Source organism: Chaetura pelagica, unplaced genomic scaffold, assembly GCF_000747805.2.
Source record: "Chaetura pelagica isolate M959 unplaced genomic scaffold, ChaPel_1.0 scaffold350, whole genome shotgun sequence".
In the NCBI taxonomy this organism is placed as follows: domain Eukaryota; kingdom Metazoa; phylum Chordata; class Aves; order Apodiformes; family Apodidae; genus Chaetura; species Chaetura pelagica.
This window is the reverse complement of record NW_009951818.1, coordinates 789,823-808,447: the sequence shown is the minus strand read 5'-3', so window position 1 is coordinate 808,447 and position 18,625 is coordinate 789,823. Positions and strand designations below refer to the sequence as shown.

At 45.4% G+C, this 18,625-nt stretch overlaps 1 protein-coding gene across 1 annotated transcript in view; it reads left to right on the top strand.

Moving 5' to 3' along the window:
* CUL9 (cullin 9) overlaps positions 1-10,001 on the top strand; it is a gene marked incomplete at its 5' end in the record, with an annotated part of 25,709 nt that extends 15,708 nt beyond the window's left edge. Inside the window, 12 exon segments of the mRNA XM_010008692.1 lie at positions 14-101; positions 179-521; positions 843-983; positions 4,532-4,696; positions 4,786-4,949; positions 5,854-5,947; positions 6,170-6,244; positions 6,778-6,888; positions 7,958-8,075; positions 8,429-8,562; positions 8,758-8,849; positions 9,803-10,001. Of these exon segments, the coding sequence (XP_010006994.1) occupies positions 14-101; positions 179-521; positions 843-983; positions 4,532-4,696; positions 4,786-4,949; positions 5,854-5,947; positions 6,170-6,244; positions 6,778-6,888; positions 7,958-8,075; positions 8,429-8,562; positions 8,758-8,849; positions 9,803-10,001 (1,724 nt within the window).
* Positions 10,002-18,625: the final 8,624 nt, after the last annotated feature.

Genomic DNA, 18,625 nt, shown 5'->3' with positions numbered 1-18,625 from the left:
GCTGAACCCACAGCACCTCTGGGGTGGGAGGCACAGATGGTTTTCCAGAGCAGGCCACCAGAGGCATGTCCAGATGAGGAGAGCACAGACTGCTTGTACTGGTAGGGATGCATGTCACTAGGTGTGGATGGGTGTCCCTCTCTTACCTATATGGACATGACACTTTTCTCCATAACAGGTCAGAGGAGTTTCTCATGGCCATGCTCCAGGTGCCAATGGGGCACACGCTTAGTCCAGAGGAGGCGAAGCTGCTTATGAAGCAGACAGTACAGCAAGTTCAGGATACTCTGAGCATCCCAAATGACGTTGCTCAGCACCTCCTCATGCACTGCAGGTGGAATGTGGATTTCCTGATCCAGTGCTATGTGGAGAGTTGTGAGAACCTGCTCGTCTCCTCAGGCTTGCAAGTGCAGGATGTCCAGCCCCCCCCGAGTCCAGGAACCCACTGCCCAGTCTGTGTGAATCAGCTGTGTCCCACTGAGAAGCCACCAACCCTCTGCTGCATGCACTACTGCTGCAAGGTGAAGGTCCTGGGGTCTTTGGCTTCTGTGACTTCGTAGGGCATTGCTGCTGCCTAGGTTGATGGCAGTTGTTTGGCCTTGTCTGAAGCTGTTATCAGGTGATTTTCACAGAGCTCACGCAACCTCTTTTCTCAGCTCCTTTGTTTGTTGTGATCATTCAGCTTCTGGTTAGTTTGTTCCCATTTTTGTGCTTTGAGTACTTATCCACGGTTAGTGGTGGGTTTGTGCACCGTCTGCTGGGTGGATTTGGCTTCCAGGGTCACATGATCCGGGTGGTGCTGCTCCTGCTTAGCTCTGATCTTTCCTCTTCTGCCTTCACAGCCCTGTTGGAGTGAGTATCTCACAACTCGCATTGAACAGAACATGGTTGTCAGCTGCACCTGTCCCATATCTGAGTGCCGTGCGCAGCCAACTACAGCCTTCATTTGTTCCATTGTTTCCTCTGAAGAGATTATAGCTAAGGTGAGGTAGGATTGGTGGTTACTTGATGTCTAAGCTCTGTTTCATTTTGGTCAGCATTAGCAGATAATCTTGCTGCTGCTTTTTCTCTTTCCTGTTTCAAAGACTGACAGTGTGATAATTGAGGCAGACCAGTGGTTTCTGCCCAGTGGTTTCTGGTCATGGTCCATCCTGGCTATTCAGGAAACCATAACATCAGCAAGAGAGTTATGTTGCTATATTTTATAAGAAACATTTTATAAAAAATAGATATTTTATAAAAAATAATTATTGCAGGTTGGCATAATTTGCAGCCAATTTTAACAAGTTACTCTGATGCTCTCACTGAAATGAGATGAAGACAGGCTGAGGGAGTTGTGGTTGTTCAGGCTGGATAAGGCTCTGGGGAGACCTTGTAGCAAACTTTCTGAGGGGAGCCTACAAGAAAGCTGGGAAGGGACTTTTTACAAGGGCAGGGAGTAATGTTTTTAAATTGGAGAAGAGAGATTTAGTTAGACATTAGGAAGAAGTTCTGTAGTGCAAAGATGGTGAGACACTGTAACAGGTTAGCCAGTCAAAGTGTTTCAGGCTAGATTAGGTGGGGTTCTGAGCAACCTGGTCTACTGGGAGGTGTCCCTGCCCTTGGAGTGGGGTTGGAACGACATGTTCTTTAAGGTCCCTTAAAACCCACACCTTTCTATGATTCTATGTTACCTGTTTCCCTTATTGCTCAGTGGTATGGCTAGAATGTTTATGTCTCATGAGGAGTCACACCTACAGGCATAGAATAATTTAGGTTGCAACAATCTCTGGAGATCTCTGGTCCAACCCTGTCCTCAAAATAGTCAGATTATTGAGTTAAAATCTCAACACTGAAATTAAAACATGCTGCTCCAGGTTCAGTCTTCTTTGCATCTTACATTTAAGTAGCTCTAGACAGCAGTAGGATCCCCCTCTGCTGCCTTCTTCCCATGCTGAACAAACCCAGCTCTCTCAACCTGCCCTCCTACATTCTGTGCTCCATCCCCTGACTGCCTTGGTGGCCTGTGGGTGACATTTTTTCTAGTCTGTTGGGAGCTTAACCCCTTCCCAGTATCCATTTGTGTCACCAGTGCCAGATAGCTGAGAGAAATCCCTTGTCTGCTGGCTGCTAATACAAGAATATTTGAGTTGAAACTTTTAATGCTTCTATTTCTACAAAACATAAACTGTGTCATGTTTCTGAAAGAGTTTTCCTCTTAACTGTGTTTTCCTCAAGTTTCTTGAGTGTCTTTTGTTCAGATTTCCATTCTGAGCTCAGGGATTCTTTGCTGAGATTTATGCTGTAGGCTTGATTAGCTCCAGTGTGTGCAAAGATTCCTCTAAGATCTGATGGCCAGTGTCATGCGGTACTTGGCAACTTCTTGATTGTACCTGGCTAGTTTTCTGCCCAGACCTTCATTGAACAGATGTTCCCTCTGCTTTTAGGCTTTCTCAGAGCAGCTCTTTGTTTTATAGTTCTGGTAGGAATCCTAGATCTGCTTCAGCAGTTGCATCTCTTTCTCCTACTCACCAAAAAACAGGGTGGAGCAAAACTCCAGGCATCAGGCATTCTGAAATTCAGCCTCTATGAAGGCTGTGATTTGGTGCTGTCTGCTGACTCAAGGGCTCATTTATCTTTCTGAGTACTGGTGTCTGGGCAGAAATGATCCCATCACCTGCCAACAGGATGGCAACAGACACAGATGTTGACTTTCTGAGTAGAATGAAGTGGCTTTGTTGAGACTTTGCATCCACCAAGCATTTTGCAATGGCACAGGCTGACATCCTTGCAGCCAGTCAGTTCATGCTGTCTGGTTTAGGTTGCCCAGGAGAGAGAGTGAACAAGAAGGAATGAACGAGAGAGAAATTAATGAGAGTCGTATCTGAGTCCTTCAGTGCTCAGGGCTTGTACCTTTTCTTTCTAGCATTTGTTGTGACCTCTACTGTCTTTTCCATGCCTTCTTCTGCACTTCCCCTAGATTTGTGTGTGTCTGCACCGTCCTTATGCTTCAGTAACTGATCATAGAAGATGAAGCTACTATGTGCAGTATTGTTGCATCCCTGGGCCCCTACCTGAACAGTTCCTTACTGATAACCCATGTGCCTTGTCCTCTGCAGTAATGTCTAGAGGCTGTTGGCAAAGTGAGACTCCTTCCCCTTTGCACATCATATAACTAAGCAAAAGTCTGCTGAGGAACTTGAAATCAGAAAATGTTAAAAAGACCACCTGATAGCATTCTGTCATAAGATGATTGGCTTGGTGGGTGAAGGGAGATGTTGTTTATCTCAGCTTTAGTAAGGCTTTCTATCCCATAATCCACAACATCCTCGTACAAAAAAACCTGATACAAGTACAAGCTGAATGAGTGGACAGTGAGACGCCCTGCTGAGCTCAAAAGGTCAAAATGGCAGAAAGTTGAGATGGAAGCCACTCAGTAGTGGTGTAACCCAGAGGTTGATGCTAAGTTTAATATTATTTAACACTTTCATTCCTGACCTGGGTGATGGGACCAAGTATACCCTCAGCAAATGTATAGATGATAAACAGCTGGGAGGACTGTTTGGTGCTCCAGAGGGTTGTGCTACCGTTCAGAGGGACCTCAACAGACTTGAAAGCTTTGAATACAAGAATATCATTAAGTTCAACAAAAGGAAATGCCAAGTCCTTCTCCTAGGGTGGAATAAACTGATGCAACAACATATGCCTGAGGCCAACCATCTGGAAAACAGCCCTGAGAAAGAAAAAAAATGATCATGGAGGACAACAAGTTGAACATAAGCCCACAGTATGCCATTGTGCCTAAGAAGGTCCACTAGCATCTTAGGATGAACTAGAAAGAGCATTGACAGCAGGCTGAGGAAGGTGATCCTTCCCCTCTACCCAGTGCTGGTGAGACCACATTGGGAGTCCATTTCTGGGCTCATGAATATGAGACAGATAAGGACATACTGGGGAGAATCCAGCAAAAGGACACAAAGATGATTTAGCTTTTGGAACACCTCTAGGAGAGGCTGAGAGAGCTGAGTTTGTTTAGTCTGGAGAAGATGAGGCTCAGGGTGAATGTTATCTACAGTAATGGGACTAAGGAGCCAGATTTTTCTGGCTGATATCCAGTGAAAGGATAAGAGGCAGTGGGCATAATTTAAATACAAGGAATTAATGAGAAAACTTTTTTTTTTTTTTTTAAATTTTATTTAAACAGTAGCAGGACATTGGAACAGGTTGGGCAGAAAGGTTTGTAGTCTCTGCCCTTGGTTGTGCTCAAAACCCAACTGGATATGGTCCTGAGCAGTGCTGCTTTGAGCTGGAGGGGTTGGACTATATTTCCAGAAATGCCTTCCAACCTCAGCTATTCTGTGATTATATGAAACAGCCTCTAGATACGACTCAAGGGGTGGGGAATTTACACAAAGGGAATTAAAGAGTAAACAAACTTAGTGCTGTTTTGTTGTTCAGTCACATGCAGAGCCCACAGGCACCAGACCCTAGTTGTAAGGCCTGGCCATGCAGCTTCTCTGCCTTAACTCTCTTTCCTGGCTTCTTATTACAGTATGAAAAAGCCCTCCTCAGAGGCTATGTTGAGTGTTGCTCCAACTTGACATGGTGCACCAACCCTCAGGGCTGTGATCAGATTCTCCTTAAGGATGGACTTGGCTACGGGGCAGCCTGTTCAAAGTGCTCCTGGGTATCCTGCTTCAACTGCAACTTCCCAGAGGTGAGGCTGAGCTGAATCATGGGCAATGCTGTCTCAGGTTTTGCACGTTCCATACTGCTGTTGTGGGATTGACTGGCTCTCTTTTTCAGGCCCATTACCCTGCTAGCTGCAGCCACATGTCTCAGTGGGTGGACGACGATGGGTACTATGAGGGAATGACAAGTGAAGCCCAAAGTAAACATCTGGCTAAGCTCATTTCAAAGCATTGCCCAAGCTGCCAGGCTCAGATAGAGAAAAATGAGGGGTGCCTGCAGTGAGTATCCATTTCTGTTTGCTACTGGAGACTAGAGAGGTCAAAGACATAGAGTTGGGTCCACTTTGCTTTTTTTATTATTTATTTTTTTTTAGCTGTGAAATAAGAGTTATTGCACATCTGTTTTGTAGTTTTAGAGGAATGAGTGTTTTTAATTCCTAGCAAAATGTTCCCCAGCATTCAGAATTAGATCCATTGGTAGCTCTGTGGTAGCACAAAATCTCATTTTGCAGTGTTTTTTTTTATAGTGCACTCTTTTCTGCTCTCAGAATCCACTATAGACATACAGAGGTGGAGATTAGGGGAGTGGATAGCTCAGCACCTTTTTATTTCATAATCACCTATTCCTGTAACCTGTAACAGGTTTCTTTTAACTGCCTCTCTTGAATTGGCTTGGATCTCTGACAGCTTTTTACATGGTAGGGGAGTTAATTCCTGCTTCGAAGCCAGGGCTTAGGAGTTGCCATTTGTTTCTTGTCCTGGCACAGTCCTTAGTGCCCAGCTGTGATTTGTTCCCACATATGTGTGGCCCTAGGGCTGTGCAGTGCCTTTTTGTACTGCGGAGTGCTGCATTACTGAGGGAAGAGGTGAGGTGCTCATGTGGGTCTTGCTTCAAAATATGGAATGCTTAGTTCAGCCATTGAGCACTTGGTAAGTTGATACTGTGAAGTTGTGCTGCCAGTTTACCCAGTTCATTTTTGGAGACACAATGACTGTTTTTAAGCATCATCTGCTTCCAGCAAAGGTTTTAAAAAAAATACACACAGGGAAATGCATAGTACTGGGTGAATAGGAGTGACTGGGTCGCATACTCCAGCCCTGTGATATAAGGGAGCACTGGGAGGAGCTGTCTGCAGGTGGCTTAGGACTGAGTGATTCTCATTGTTCTTCTCCTGCTGTGCAGTATGACGTGTGCAAAGTGTAATCATGGCTTCTGTTGGCGTTGCCTCAAGCCCTGGAGACCAACTCACAAGGATTATTACAACTGCTCTGCTATGGTGAGTGGTTTGCTGTATCCCACTGGCTCATGCTTGTGTTCAGATGCACCTGGCCTCTCAGAGAGAGGATGAGGATCTCCACTTGTGCCCTTTACTCTGGACTTTGTGCACTCGCCAGTAATATCGATAGCGTTGTCAAAATCTCCATGTGTGGTAGCATTTCCAAGACAGCCATGGTACTTGAGGGAAATTGCTACAGGTTACTTCTACCTTTCCTTTCAGGTGAGTAAAGCAGCTTGGCAGGAGAAGCGTTTTCAGGATTACAATGAGAGATGCACCTTTCATCATCATGCAAGGGTAAGGACTCCTCCTCCCTTTGCAGATGTTGACTGTTGCCTTAGCCCAGGGAAGCAGGACAGTTTCTGTTATGTCTTAATGTATTTCACCTGAAGCTGAGAAGTAGGCTTCAGATCCAGGTGGGGATGCTTGTTTTTTTCACCCTTGTGCTGACATAACAGGTAGTTCTTGGTGTGGAGTGTGTGGAATAAACTTCCCCTGATTCAACCAGAACAGAAGTCTGTGCCTAATTTGCTACATCTTGGCCTGCTTTCTTCTACCGAGTCTGTTTTGGAAACTGAACACCTAACTGGTGTCCATGCACTCAAACTGGTGCAGAACGTGGAAGCAACTGCGACTTAAGGCTGTAAAAAGTTTGAAGTAACAACACAGTAGAGGTGTCATAGTTGGATGCAGTAAATGCTCTTCTGCTACCTGCATCTTCTGGGATGGCATTTCAGGAAGCTTAGGAATTACCTGTGTGGAAGGGGCTATTTTTTTTATCTTGTGGTGCTTGACATTGACATTTTTTTTCACTCCTGTGGTTATTGCAGGAATTTGCCACGAGTCTGAGGAACAGAATTTCTTCCATCAGTGAAATGCCAAAGATTAGAAATTTGACCTTTGTTCTTCATGCCTGTAAAGTGCTAGAACAGGCACGGAAGGTAAGGATGCGTAACAGGCTTCTTGAGGTTTAGGCCTAATTCCACTGGTGTGTTTCACACCTTTCTTAAAGTAAGGAGATCCAACCTCATTTTACTCCAAACAAGAGAAGATAGAAAAAAAAACTTGAGGGGAAGAACAGCATTAGGACAGGTGAAGAGCTCATATCTGCCTTCCCCTGCTTTCACTTTGTGTTGGGCTCTCTGCAGTGTTCCTCACAGTCAGGTCATAGGGTTTGGAGTTTATCTCAGACTGAGACCATGGAATCAGCACAAAGATCTATACTTAGGGTTTTCATATACTGGGTTTAGTCCATTCCAATTTGAAATGCCTCCGTGTTGGTACTATCTTTGGAAAGCTCTCCTGATGCTGTGTTACAGCTAGGAAGTCCCTCATGTTATGGTTTTCCTTTCTTAACTTCATTTCATGAGCTGTATGTGTTTTGGGAGCACTTACTGTGTGCCCTGATAGCAGCATTATGACAGCTTTGCATTGCAGCCACGGGATGTGTGCAGTAAGCCTGCAGTAGCACAGGTCTGCAAGGTCTTCTGTCCTCTGAAACACAGGAAGGAGGTTGGAATTGCTCTTGCAGTACTGCCTTTGCAATATATACTTGTAAAAGCAGACTTGATTTTGAGAGATGCATAGGGAACAAGGGTATCTGACTGTCTTTTGGGCTCAGTTCTCACCGTTTATTGCCAGCTGAGTTCAACCTGGGCTGCCCAGCAACGTGTAGATTCTGTGTGCTTGTTGTTTTGATGCTCTGCCTACTGGTCACTCACATTTGTTCTGCGTTTGAAGTCTGTGTTCTTTTGGTGGTTTGCAGGTGGGAACAGTTATTTTAGACTTTAGCACAAAATAATTACACATTCATTTCCAGTCTTGCGAGTAACTCTGGGTAGTCTGGCACTGCTGTCACTTGGTGTAATGGTTCACTGGGCTGTGGCTGCAGACCAGAAGCACTGCCAGCCACTGATACGTAATGAAGTCTGAAAGGGTTTGATGCTACTGTCTCCTTGCCCACTCTGAAGCTGAAGGAGGATGCTTACAGCATGTTCTTTACTGTTCCAGGTGCTAGCCTACTCCTGTGTGTACAGCTACTATAACCAGGACTCTGAGAGCATGGAAATTATGGAACAGCAGACTGAGAGCCTGGAGCTGCACACTAATGCTCTGCAGATCCTTCTGGGTGAGTCCTGCAGCCTCTTCAAAGTAGAGACTAGCATTCCTAGCTGTCTGGTTCGAAGGGTGGCAGCTCTGTAGTGGGGAGCTGTAGCATACACACCAGCACTCAGCTGGTCTCTCTGACTTCTCCCAGCTCATTTTTGCCTTCTTGATGTAATTTCTGGAAAGTCCAGTGAAGCAGTTTGGCTGCTAGTGGAGATTGATACAGTAAGGAGCAACATGTTCCCTTCTAAAAGAGGAATTTATGGGCACAGGAGACATAAGTGGCTGTGACTGGCTTCATAATCAGAGCCAAAGAACTTGGTCTCTGCTTAAGAGCATGGAAAGTGTCATGACTTTGTTGGCTTTGAATTGCAGAGGAAACACTGCTGCAGTATCAGGACCTGGCCTGTTCTCTTCAGCTGCTGAAAGCAGAGCGTTTTCGTGCTGGTTTGGAGTTGGTGCACCGGATCAAGGAGCGTCTCTTTGCAATTCTCTGGCACTCCACACAGGTGAAGTCCATGTGTCTGTTAGTGGCTTGTCTCACTGTGATCTAGTTTCATCTTGCTGAAACGTAGAAAGGGGCTTGGTCAACTGAGGGGATAGACTGTCCATTCTGTGTGTATGTAGGGAAGGAGTTTGCAGCACAAAATACAGCCCAAGTCACATATTGTCTCTCTCTCCTGGTTGTTCTTCCATGCTAGCAGGATTTCCACATTGGGCTCCAGACTTCAGTAGATCCTGATCAGAGAAAGGTGAAACTCTCAAACGTGCCTGCTTCAGCTGCTGCCTGTATGGGGTAAGTTTCCTTAGCAGGGTAACAAGGAAAGGTGGGTAAGTCCAGACAAAAAGATGGTAACCAGAATTTTCTTCTGTGCTCTCTGACATACAAAGGAATTAATAACAGATACTGGCTACTTGCATCCTGTGTTGTGGTTAGAGATAACAATGTTAGTGACATAGTGGTATAGGGAAACCAGCAAAAACTCTGCTTGGTATGCAGCTATGGTCAAGAAAGTTCCATTACTGGTAAGACCCAGTTACAGAAGTTGCTCTCCCTGGATGCTCTTGAGTTTCTGTGGATGTATCAGAGTTCTAGGAGTTGTCTAGATGAGAGAAGCAAGCACATACATAGGGGGAGATGGGAGGGCTTGACATTTGTTTTAAGAAAGGAATAGAGAAGAGGTGAGACAGCTCTGAAATAGTATGTTGAGAGGTAAAATGGACGGATTCTTGTTTCCCTGCCCAAGAGTACTGAACTGACAGGTGTTAAGTATGATTGGAAGGTGATGAGTTCAAAACAAAGTCCGCTTCTGTGTAAACCAGGAAACACAACTGGCATCTGCTATCCTAGTAGGACCAGTCCCCTCTGAAGGCTGCTGGGTTTCCAGAAGCTGAAAAGAGTGCTAAGTGTTGCAAGAAAAGAATGATGACTGAGCCAAGAGACACTGTTTCAGAGCAGGGGTTATGGTTTCATTGGAATGAAGCTGAGACACCAGAGCTGGTGGCAGACTGCAGCTTCTTGGCCCAGTCACAGGTGGCTGGCTCTGACACAGCCCTGTACTGCATGCATGGATAAGGCCAGTTAATCACCTTCTCCTAGGTGCACCTACACGGTGCTGTGTGCCTGAGGCATGGCTTTGGTTCAGTATGCTGAGGTGATGGTAGTGGGGAGGATGAGGGTGATGTGGGGCTGGGTTGTGGTTGCTGCTCACAGCTGGGGCTCTGCTCTGATGCTCTCCTTCTCAATAGGTCAAAACATATCTTCTGTGGCTCCCCCAGCACAGATGAAGGTCACAAAGAGGTTGAAGATGAGGACTATGAACTGCAGCTGCAGGAAAACTATGGTAACGATGATGACCTTGATGAAGACAACTTTCTGTTTGATGATGAGTCTGATAATGTCGATTGTGACTCCTCCTCCTATGATGATGATGATGCCTTTGGCTAGAATTGGACTGTAACCAAGCCTGCTAGCCTGGGCCTCTGCCTCTGCTCTGTCTTGACCAGTTGGTGTTAGTAACTTTCCTCAAAGACAGTGAGGTGCTCTCAGGAAGAATGAAGAGACATTTCCTCTGGGGTCTGCTTGCTCAGCCTTTCTCTTTTAATATGCACAAACTATGCTCTGGACAGATGGGCTGCATTACTGTGGCCACCTTCCTCAGAAAGATGTCTCTTGACCTTTCTGCCTTGTCTCTATTTCTCCTCATAGATACCTAATTGAGTTAGAAAGTCACAGTCCAGCTGCAAAGTGAGGACTGCTTGCCACCCGTTAAAGGACTGTTCATTGTCCTTGGGTGTGCTCCCCCCAAGCACTGGGCACAGGTGATATGTACATCATATGTCCTAGCATGGCATTGTCCAATCCAGCCAGTGTCTAGAAATACTGTAAAACAATGTGTTTATGCTCAAGTCAATGCCTCTCAGCTGGAGCTGGAGGGGTTCCCTTCCAGAGCTACAGATGGATGTAGTTCAGTGCATTTCTCTAGCTGAAGGGGACAGCATTTTTGCTTTTTCTTGGAGTTGTCTTGGGATGGGCTGCTATGAGTTGCACAAATTTGCAGGACTGTTTTAAAGGCTTTAAATGTATGCACACACACATATATGTATATGTAGAGGTTGTTCAGGTAATATTTTGCAAAAAAAGAAAACCCTGAGGAGGAAGGGTTGAAAAAAAGTTTTGTTTAAAAAATAAATAGTTTTCTTCTAGCACAAGTCTTCTTGTTGTCTGTGGGGAACATGGTTGTGAAGGGACAGCTGGACATTCTCAAGTGACCCTGGGATGTGCTCATCCCAGGAGTTATTTGTGAAATTGGTGTGGGCTTGGGATCCTCCCCCAGGCCATACAGTCTGTCTTGCAAAGTGGCTTTTCCTTCCTGGACAGCTCAAGGAACAGTTAGAGGTATGAGGAGGGATGGGAAGGAGGGCAAGGGGCCAGACCAGATGGGGTGATGGGGCTGATGTTTCTGAGAGCAGGAGCAAGACAGAATGCCTTGCATGTTGATCAAATTGGTAACATCTGGTGCCCAGCAGAGGGCAGATGTGGATCTGCTGTGAGGGCTTGAAGGGTGATTTGAAGGTTTGTGGGCTTGCTTTGGAGATACAAGGCTCTTCTCAGGCCTTGGGTATCATATGGCAGTGATGTGGGGTCACAAGGAGATGGTGGGCAGAGGACAACTGCCAGGGCCAGACCAGGGAGAGAAGAATGCTTCTTCCATTTCTGTCAAGACCAGAGTAGGGCAACCCAGGGAGATTCAGATTGGACCCCCTTGCTTTCTAAACTCTTCTCAGAGAGGAGCCCAGGTGCCCTGGATCCAACCTTGGTCTCAGACCTGGCCCTTCCAGGGACAGTGATTAAAATGTCATGGTCTGAGGAAATGCTTGACTGCCTGATACCCCTTGATCGGATTAAGGTGAAATGACGCTCAAGGTCTGTACTTGAATATTAAGTTTACTTAAAGCTATAGGAGGAATATGGATACTTCAATTATTATCTTAGGCTGCATGATCATACATGCTGAGAATTAGGTCACAAGAGTACAATACATATATGTTTAAACTGCACAATCTGAGAAAAACCGTGGTTAGGCCTTGTGTTACTTAATGATGTTAGGAAGGTAGAGAGGGAGTAGGAAAATAAAAGTTTAGAGGGACAGATAATAGAAAGTCACCAGTCCTGGACTCAGTGTTGGGCCAGCCAACGGGGGAGAGTTGGTGTCAGTGATACTCCCCAAGCCCACCATTGCAGCCCCCTGTTTTATAGGCCTAGTTTCCTTGGTTTGCAAGGATGAGCAAGCGTGTTTGAGTCATAAGCCTGAGCAGCTGGAGTGGACCTCTGCCCCTCCATCTTCTCTTAGTCGCTGCACATGCAGCCTCAGGGCTTATGCAGACCATCAGTGCAGTCTCCATCCTCTCAGGCAGGCCTTTTGGGATGCAAAAGAGACTTTGTTTAGGGGTTACAATGGGGTTTCCACACCAATTCGAGCAAGTATAGGTCTTGAGGGCTGGTCCCTCACAACTTCCCCCAAGTCCCTTGATCCTAGTCCTCCTGGCTGAACCCCATTATCTATCAGAGTGGAAGTCCTAGCTCTGCTCCCTCTGTGTGGAAAATGGTTTCCTTGCCCCAGAACACCTCTGTGGGCCCTGAGGGCTGCTGAGGGAGAGATGTGGGGATACCCAGACAGCCTCATCTTCCCCAGTGTGACCAGGCCTTACAGGAACAGCATAAATTCCCCAGGTTGTTTGGGGACAGAGCAGAATATCCTAGATGCCTGAATTCCTCATGTGGAAATGCATGCCTGGAGCTCCTCATCCACTGTCTCCTGGATGCCTGGTTAAAACCCAAGAAGTCAAAAGGATCATGAGGCCCTACTTTTCTGGAAGATATTTGTACTGAAAACCAAGATTTTTCTGTCCTGCTTTCTGTTCTCCCTCAGCTCACCTTTGGACACCTGTGTTAAGGTTTGACACAGGTATACTCATCAAACTCCTCAGCTGACCATGTCCCCAGAGCAGATTATGCCACGGACTTGGCATCAGAAGTGAGAGCCATCTGGGGCTCACACACACATCACTGGGTAAGTAGAAAAAATGATCAGTATTATTTCACTGGCAACTGGATCGGGGCCTGAGTTGCACACCTGTGGGGCCTCCCATTCATTCTACACCTCTGATGTCTCTGCAGCACCCGACTAAAGTGATGCTCAAAAGGATCTTCTTTCCCTGCAGATTCTGCCAAGCCTGTTCTCTTGGCTGTGGCTTCACTGAATAGCAGGAATCTCATTCACCCATTCATGCATATCACTAATTGGATGATGAGGCATTTGGTTATTTACTGATCACATAAATTACACAATCCTTTCCAGGCTAAGGAAGGTGGCCTCTCCTTGACTTTGTCAGCAGAGAAGGTTATGCAGTGTTATTACCAAGTTCCCTTTTATTCCCTACCTACTAGCCCTTCTACTTTCCTAACTCCTGGTGAGCATTTACTTCCCTATATCATTACAACCCTTCGTACCTTCCTGCCCACTTTTCTGCCTGCCTTTCAATTCCCTTTTCTGTTCTTCCCCATTATTTCCAAGTTTTCCATTTACCCTCCCTTTCTTCCACCCACTTTTCTTCCACACCCCTCAGTCCTTAGGAAAGGTATGGAACTGCACATTGACTGCACCAAATTGCCAGCTGCACTAACAACACTACTGATACTTCATCAAGAAGGTATTGAGAATTAATCTAGGAAGTTGTGGATTGCTCCAGGAGAAAAGGAAGATAAAGTTCCATCAATTTGAGGTATTGTGATCTGTTAATAATGTGATGATGTAAGCTTGTGCTTGAGAGGAGGAGGCCCCTAGTTATTAATTTTGGTGTTAATTCTATTATTTATAATAGGTTGACCTGTTGGTGATGAGGATGTTGCATTGTTTGCAGAGTTTTAGGTAGGGTGCTTGGAAGCACTTTGATGGTGACTGCTTAAAGGTCTACAGTGTGGGGAATAAGAATTAAGTAGTTATCTGCTAGGGGAAATTGTGTTCATTTTTAAAGGAGCTGTATCCCCTTAAAATTGCTTGTGGTTTACTACATAGGGCCTAGATTGAATGTCAGTGGAGGAAAAGAGGGAACTTAACCAAATTTCACAGGCAACCAGCCATCACCCTACTACTAACAAGTCCTCCCGTTGTTTTGCAGCAGAAACAGGTTGCTCAGTGATAGATGCTTGTAAGTAGCTCACCTGAGTTTTGGTATGGCACTCTTAAATTAATTTTGCTTCATTGTTCTTGCTAGATCATGATGTGAGAGGAACAAGTATTTATTGCTTGGGTTCTTCATTACTATTTCGCTTTTCCCACACAATACAAACCTCTACTGTGGCAAGAGTCTTTTCTATTGCCTGTACTAAGCGGAAAGAATGTTTTAATTTTGCGATCATTTCTAGCTGTGGTTTGACTGGGCTAGAGTTGGGCTTCAGGAGGATCTGGTGGGTAAGATGTATCTTTCAGGTGTAACCTGAAGGCCTTCAGGTTATAGCTATGTCTTGGTATGCTACGTGCACCTTCCAGTACACTTCCATTCTTATAACTTACTTTTATCTTCAGCCGATGGGCACATTAGCAATAGTGGTTTATAGTTTGTAAGGAGGGTCGTGGGTGGTCTGATAGTGGGGCTGAGGCTATTATTTTCACCATTGTGCTCTAAGGGGATGTGAACTGGTGATGGTGGTGAGGGGTGGCTGGTGGACTATGGATTAGCAAGTCTAGAACAAGCTCCTCTCTGTGGGTTTGCGGCACTGCGAAGTCCTTAGAGTTTTAAGAGTTCTCAGGGAGGTACCTGGGTAAGGTATAAAGATTTACAGGTAGGCATAGTGGGGTACGTAATCCCAGTTTATGTCTTAGCTTTTGTGGGGTTTAATTAATTGTGGCTGCTAAGATAGTCTTTAGGGTGGCTTTAGGTGCATTTCAGCCTTGTGACTGATCAGTTACATTTTGATCTTAGTTGTCTTGATAACGTTACTACTCTTTACACCATATTACAGTTTATTTGGGTCTCTTGTGTGACTGCAGTGGCTGGCACAAGAGTTATCAACCCTAGGTGCTGCTATAAGCCAAGTTTACACTTACTGCTAAATGTTCATTATTGCTGAGTATCCATGGGGGTGTAGCTAAGCAAGGTGTCTTGGGTTACAACTTGGCTGTGCCTGCTGCCTGCTCATTTTCCTTAATATGGTGATCAAGGGCATTTACACTGTGCTGCAGATACTTGCATGTATGTCTAGGACGAATTAATGGTGGAGTTAGGACCATGTCTTTTGTCTGTGGGGGGGTGTGGCAGCCAACATGGCAGCTTTAGTATCATGGACACCAGTGCTACTTGTTTGTAGCACTTACTTAAGTTTCTTGTTTGTTTCTTGCTGTTTTTTTTTCTGTTTCCTTGTTACTTCAATGATGTTTTTCTCTTCTTTCTTGTTTTTGTTGTTGTTGGTGGTTGTTTATTGGTTGGCTGTTGTTTGCGTGCATGCAGGGCAGTTTCTTTGAGTTGTGGTATATTGTGTAAATTTGTGTACAAAATCTGTATTTAAATATTAATGCAACTCTAGTGCTGACAATATATGAAAAAAGTGTAAATAAAATGTGTGTTAACAACACTGAATATTTGCTTGAAAGATACTGGTGGTGTTTAGGCTTTTAGAGGAATTGTGAAAATAAGAAATTATGCCCTGCAAGCATTCACTTAAATAGCAGCATAAGAGTCTGTGCAAGCCATAACTGAATGTAAAACAAAGTGCATCAGTGTTAAGATGATTACCCATATACTACAACCATATCATTAAGTAATCCTTGAGGACCAAAATCAGGCTCTGATGCATTGTGTGTTCAGACTTGTATTGATCTCACCAGACCCAGGTCCAAAATAGAAAAGCCTCCAACAAGGGCTCCCACAAAAGTGGCCAGAACTGATAGCTATAGGCAGCCCTAACTTTCCCTCAGCAGCCCCTTCATAGCCCTACCAACACTAGCATTTTGCCTTTGTTCTACCACCTAAACTTCAACGTTGCTAGAACCCAGCTCCAAAACAGGCTGGCACTGACCAGGGCTACCACAGCAAAATGGCCAGGACTGTAAACAGTTGACACTCCTCTTCTGTAGAGAGTTCCAGAAAACCCAGGAGACTGAGGACTCCAAAAAAGCTCCAGGATTGAGACTTCCCAAAAAAACCAAAAAGCACACGGTCCACATCTGTGTCAATGCAGAAGACCCAGCCAAGCTCCCCAGGCTAGAAGATATTTAGGCAGCAGAGACTTAATGGATGGACAAAAGTGTTTGGACTATGTCCCTGCTTTCCATGTATAGGTTGAATGGAGCTCAACAAGATATTTACTGCCCACATGCAGAAGTCTTGCTGAGGGGTTTTTTTCATCTGTGAATGGAGCATAAATAAGAAAGTATGTACTTTATATAGAAAAAAGAGCCTCACTTTGCCTAACTGCAGCTTTTTCAAATTTCATTTACGTTCTTGGTAGCTTGTGTATATTCTACAGACAGAACAAGTCCTGCATTGCCTGAGTGAGACAACTTGTGTTCAGGTTGACATACACACATCTATGACACAATCTAGGTATCTTTATACATATAGAATATACACAGGATACACACAAAGTGTAAACAGAATATGTGAGGATGGACATGCAGACCTACATGTAAATACACGGCTTTCAAGCATATAGATACACATGCGCCTACACGTGCTCTATACAGAACATCTGCAGACAGTACATACATACAGCCAGGACAAAAAGCCTCAGCTGACCTCATCTTGCTGAGGCTTTTTTCCTCATAATGAAAGACATCATAATAGGAGACATCATAATGGACATCAGAGTGGGAGAAGTCATAATAGAGGATGCAGTAAAGGGAGACATCAAAACGGGTGATGTCACAATGGAAGACAAAATAAAGGGATACGTCCTCAAGGGTGACATCATCATGGGCAATGTGAGGAAGTCAGTTGGCATGAGTTTCAATAAGGGCAAATGTTGGGTCCTGCACTTTGGCCACAACAACCCCTGGAAGAGTTACAGGCTTGGGGAGGAGTGGCTGGAGCTGCCCAGCAGAGAGGGACCTGGGGGTGCTTGTTGGCAGCTGGATGAACATGAGCCAGCAGTGTGCGCAGGTGGCCAAGAAGGCCAACAGCATCCTGGCCTGCGTCAGGAATAGTGTGGCCAGCAGGACCAGGGAGGTGATCCTGCCCCTCTACTTGTCCTTGATGAGGCTGCACCTCGAGCACTGTGTGCAGTTCTGGGCACTGTAGGATAGGAAGGACATGGAGGTGCTGGAGAGGGTGCAGAGAAGGGCAACTGGGCTGATTAGGGGTCTGGAGAACAGGTCGTATGAGGAGAGGCTGAGGGAGCTGGGGCTGTTCAGCCTGGAGAAGAGGAGGCTGAGGGGAGACCTCATTGCTCTCTAACACTACCTGAGAGGAGGTTGTGGTGAGGTGGGTGTTGGCCTCTTGTCCCTAGTGACTAGTGACAGGACAAGAGGAAATGGGTCAGGGTGTGTCAGGGGAGGTTCAGGTTGAATATTAGGAAATATTGCTTCATAGGAAGAGTGGTGAGGCATTGGAACAGGGAGGTGGTGGAGGTATTTTGGTGTGGTGCTTTTTTTTTGCTTTTTTTTTTTTTTTCTTGACTCTGACAGTGCTTTGCCTGGTTATGGTAAGAGATTTTACTCTTAAGGCTATTTTTTTTTTTTTTCACTGACTGAAACTTACTGCTGTTGAGAAATGTTTGCCCTATCCTGCCCAATCTCCAACCCAGCTTTAGACAATGTTGAGGTGTATTTTCAATACAGTTGTGGTGCCTGTGTGAAGGGGCCTCTGGTGTCATCCAGCCTGCCCCTGGGAGCAGGTCTATTGTTGATGATAGATCAGATCATGTCAGCTTGGTGTGGTGCTTTTTTTTTTGCTTTTTTTTTTTTTTTTTCTTGACTCAGTGCTTTGCCTGGTTATGGTAAGAGATTTTACTCTTAAGGCTATTTTTTTTTTTTTTCACTGACTGAAACTTACTGCTGTTGAGAAATGTTTGCCCTATCCTGCCCAATCTCCAACCCAGCTTTAGACAATGTTGAGGTGTATTTTCAATACAGTTGTGGTGCCTGTGTGAAGGGGCCTCTGGTGTCATCCAGCCTGCCCCTGGGAGCAGGTCTATTGTTGATGATAGATCAGATCATGTCAGCTGAGGCTTTGCCTAGCCAAGTATTAAACTTCCAAGGATGAACATCCCTACTTGTCTGGCTCTGTGTTCCAGGGGACACCACACTCCTGGGAGGGAAACTTTCCTTATGTATGAGCCTCCAAAGCTGCAGTCTGTGGCTGTTTCCCCTTTCTGCATTGTCTGACACTGCAGGATTTTGGTTCTCTCATGTTGATGAATCTGTCACAACCCATCCAAAGCTACAATTCTCTGCCATCACCTAAAAGCCAGTGTTGCCCTTGATGTATGGCATCCACACATTCATGTGTGTGCAGAGGAGGGCCAGGAAAATGATCCAAGGGCTGGAACATCTCTCTTAAAAGGCTGAGGGAGTTGGGGTTATTCAGCTCGAAGAAGAGAAGGCTCCAGGGGGGCCTCATAGCACTCCTCCAAAACCTGAAGGGGGGCCTACAGGAAAGCTGGGGAGGGATTTTTTTAAAAGGGCTTGTAGTGAGAGGACAAGGGGTAATGGTTTTAAACTGAAAGAAGAGAGATTTAGGTTAGAGATCAGGAGGAAATTCTTTAGTGTGAGGGTAGATAAACACTGGAACAGGCTGTCCAGAGAAGCTGTGGAAGCTCTATCTCTGGAAGCATCCAAGGCCAGGTTGGATGGGGCTCTGAGCAACCTGATCTAGTGGGAGCTGTCCCTGCCCATGCAGGTGAGTTGGAACTCGATGATCTTTAAGGTCTCTAACCATTCTAGGATTCTATGCTTCTATGATTCCCAGAGCAGTGTTTCACACCTAACTGGACACAAATCCTGCGAGGCCTTACCAGCCCTGAACAGAGGGGCAAAAATTGCTCTTCTGGCTCTGCTAGCCAGGTGACTTCCA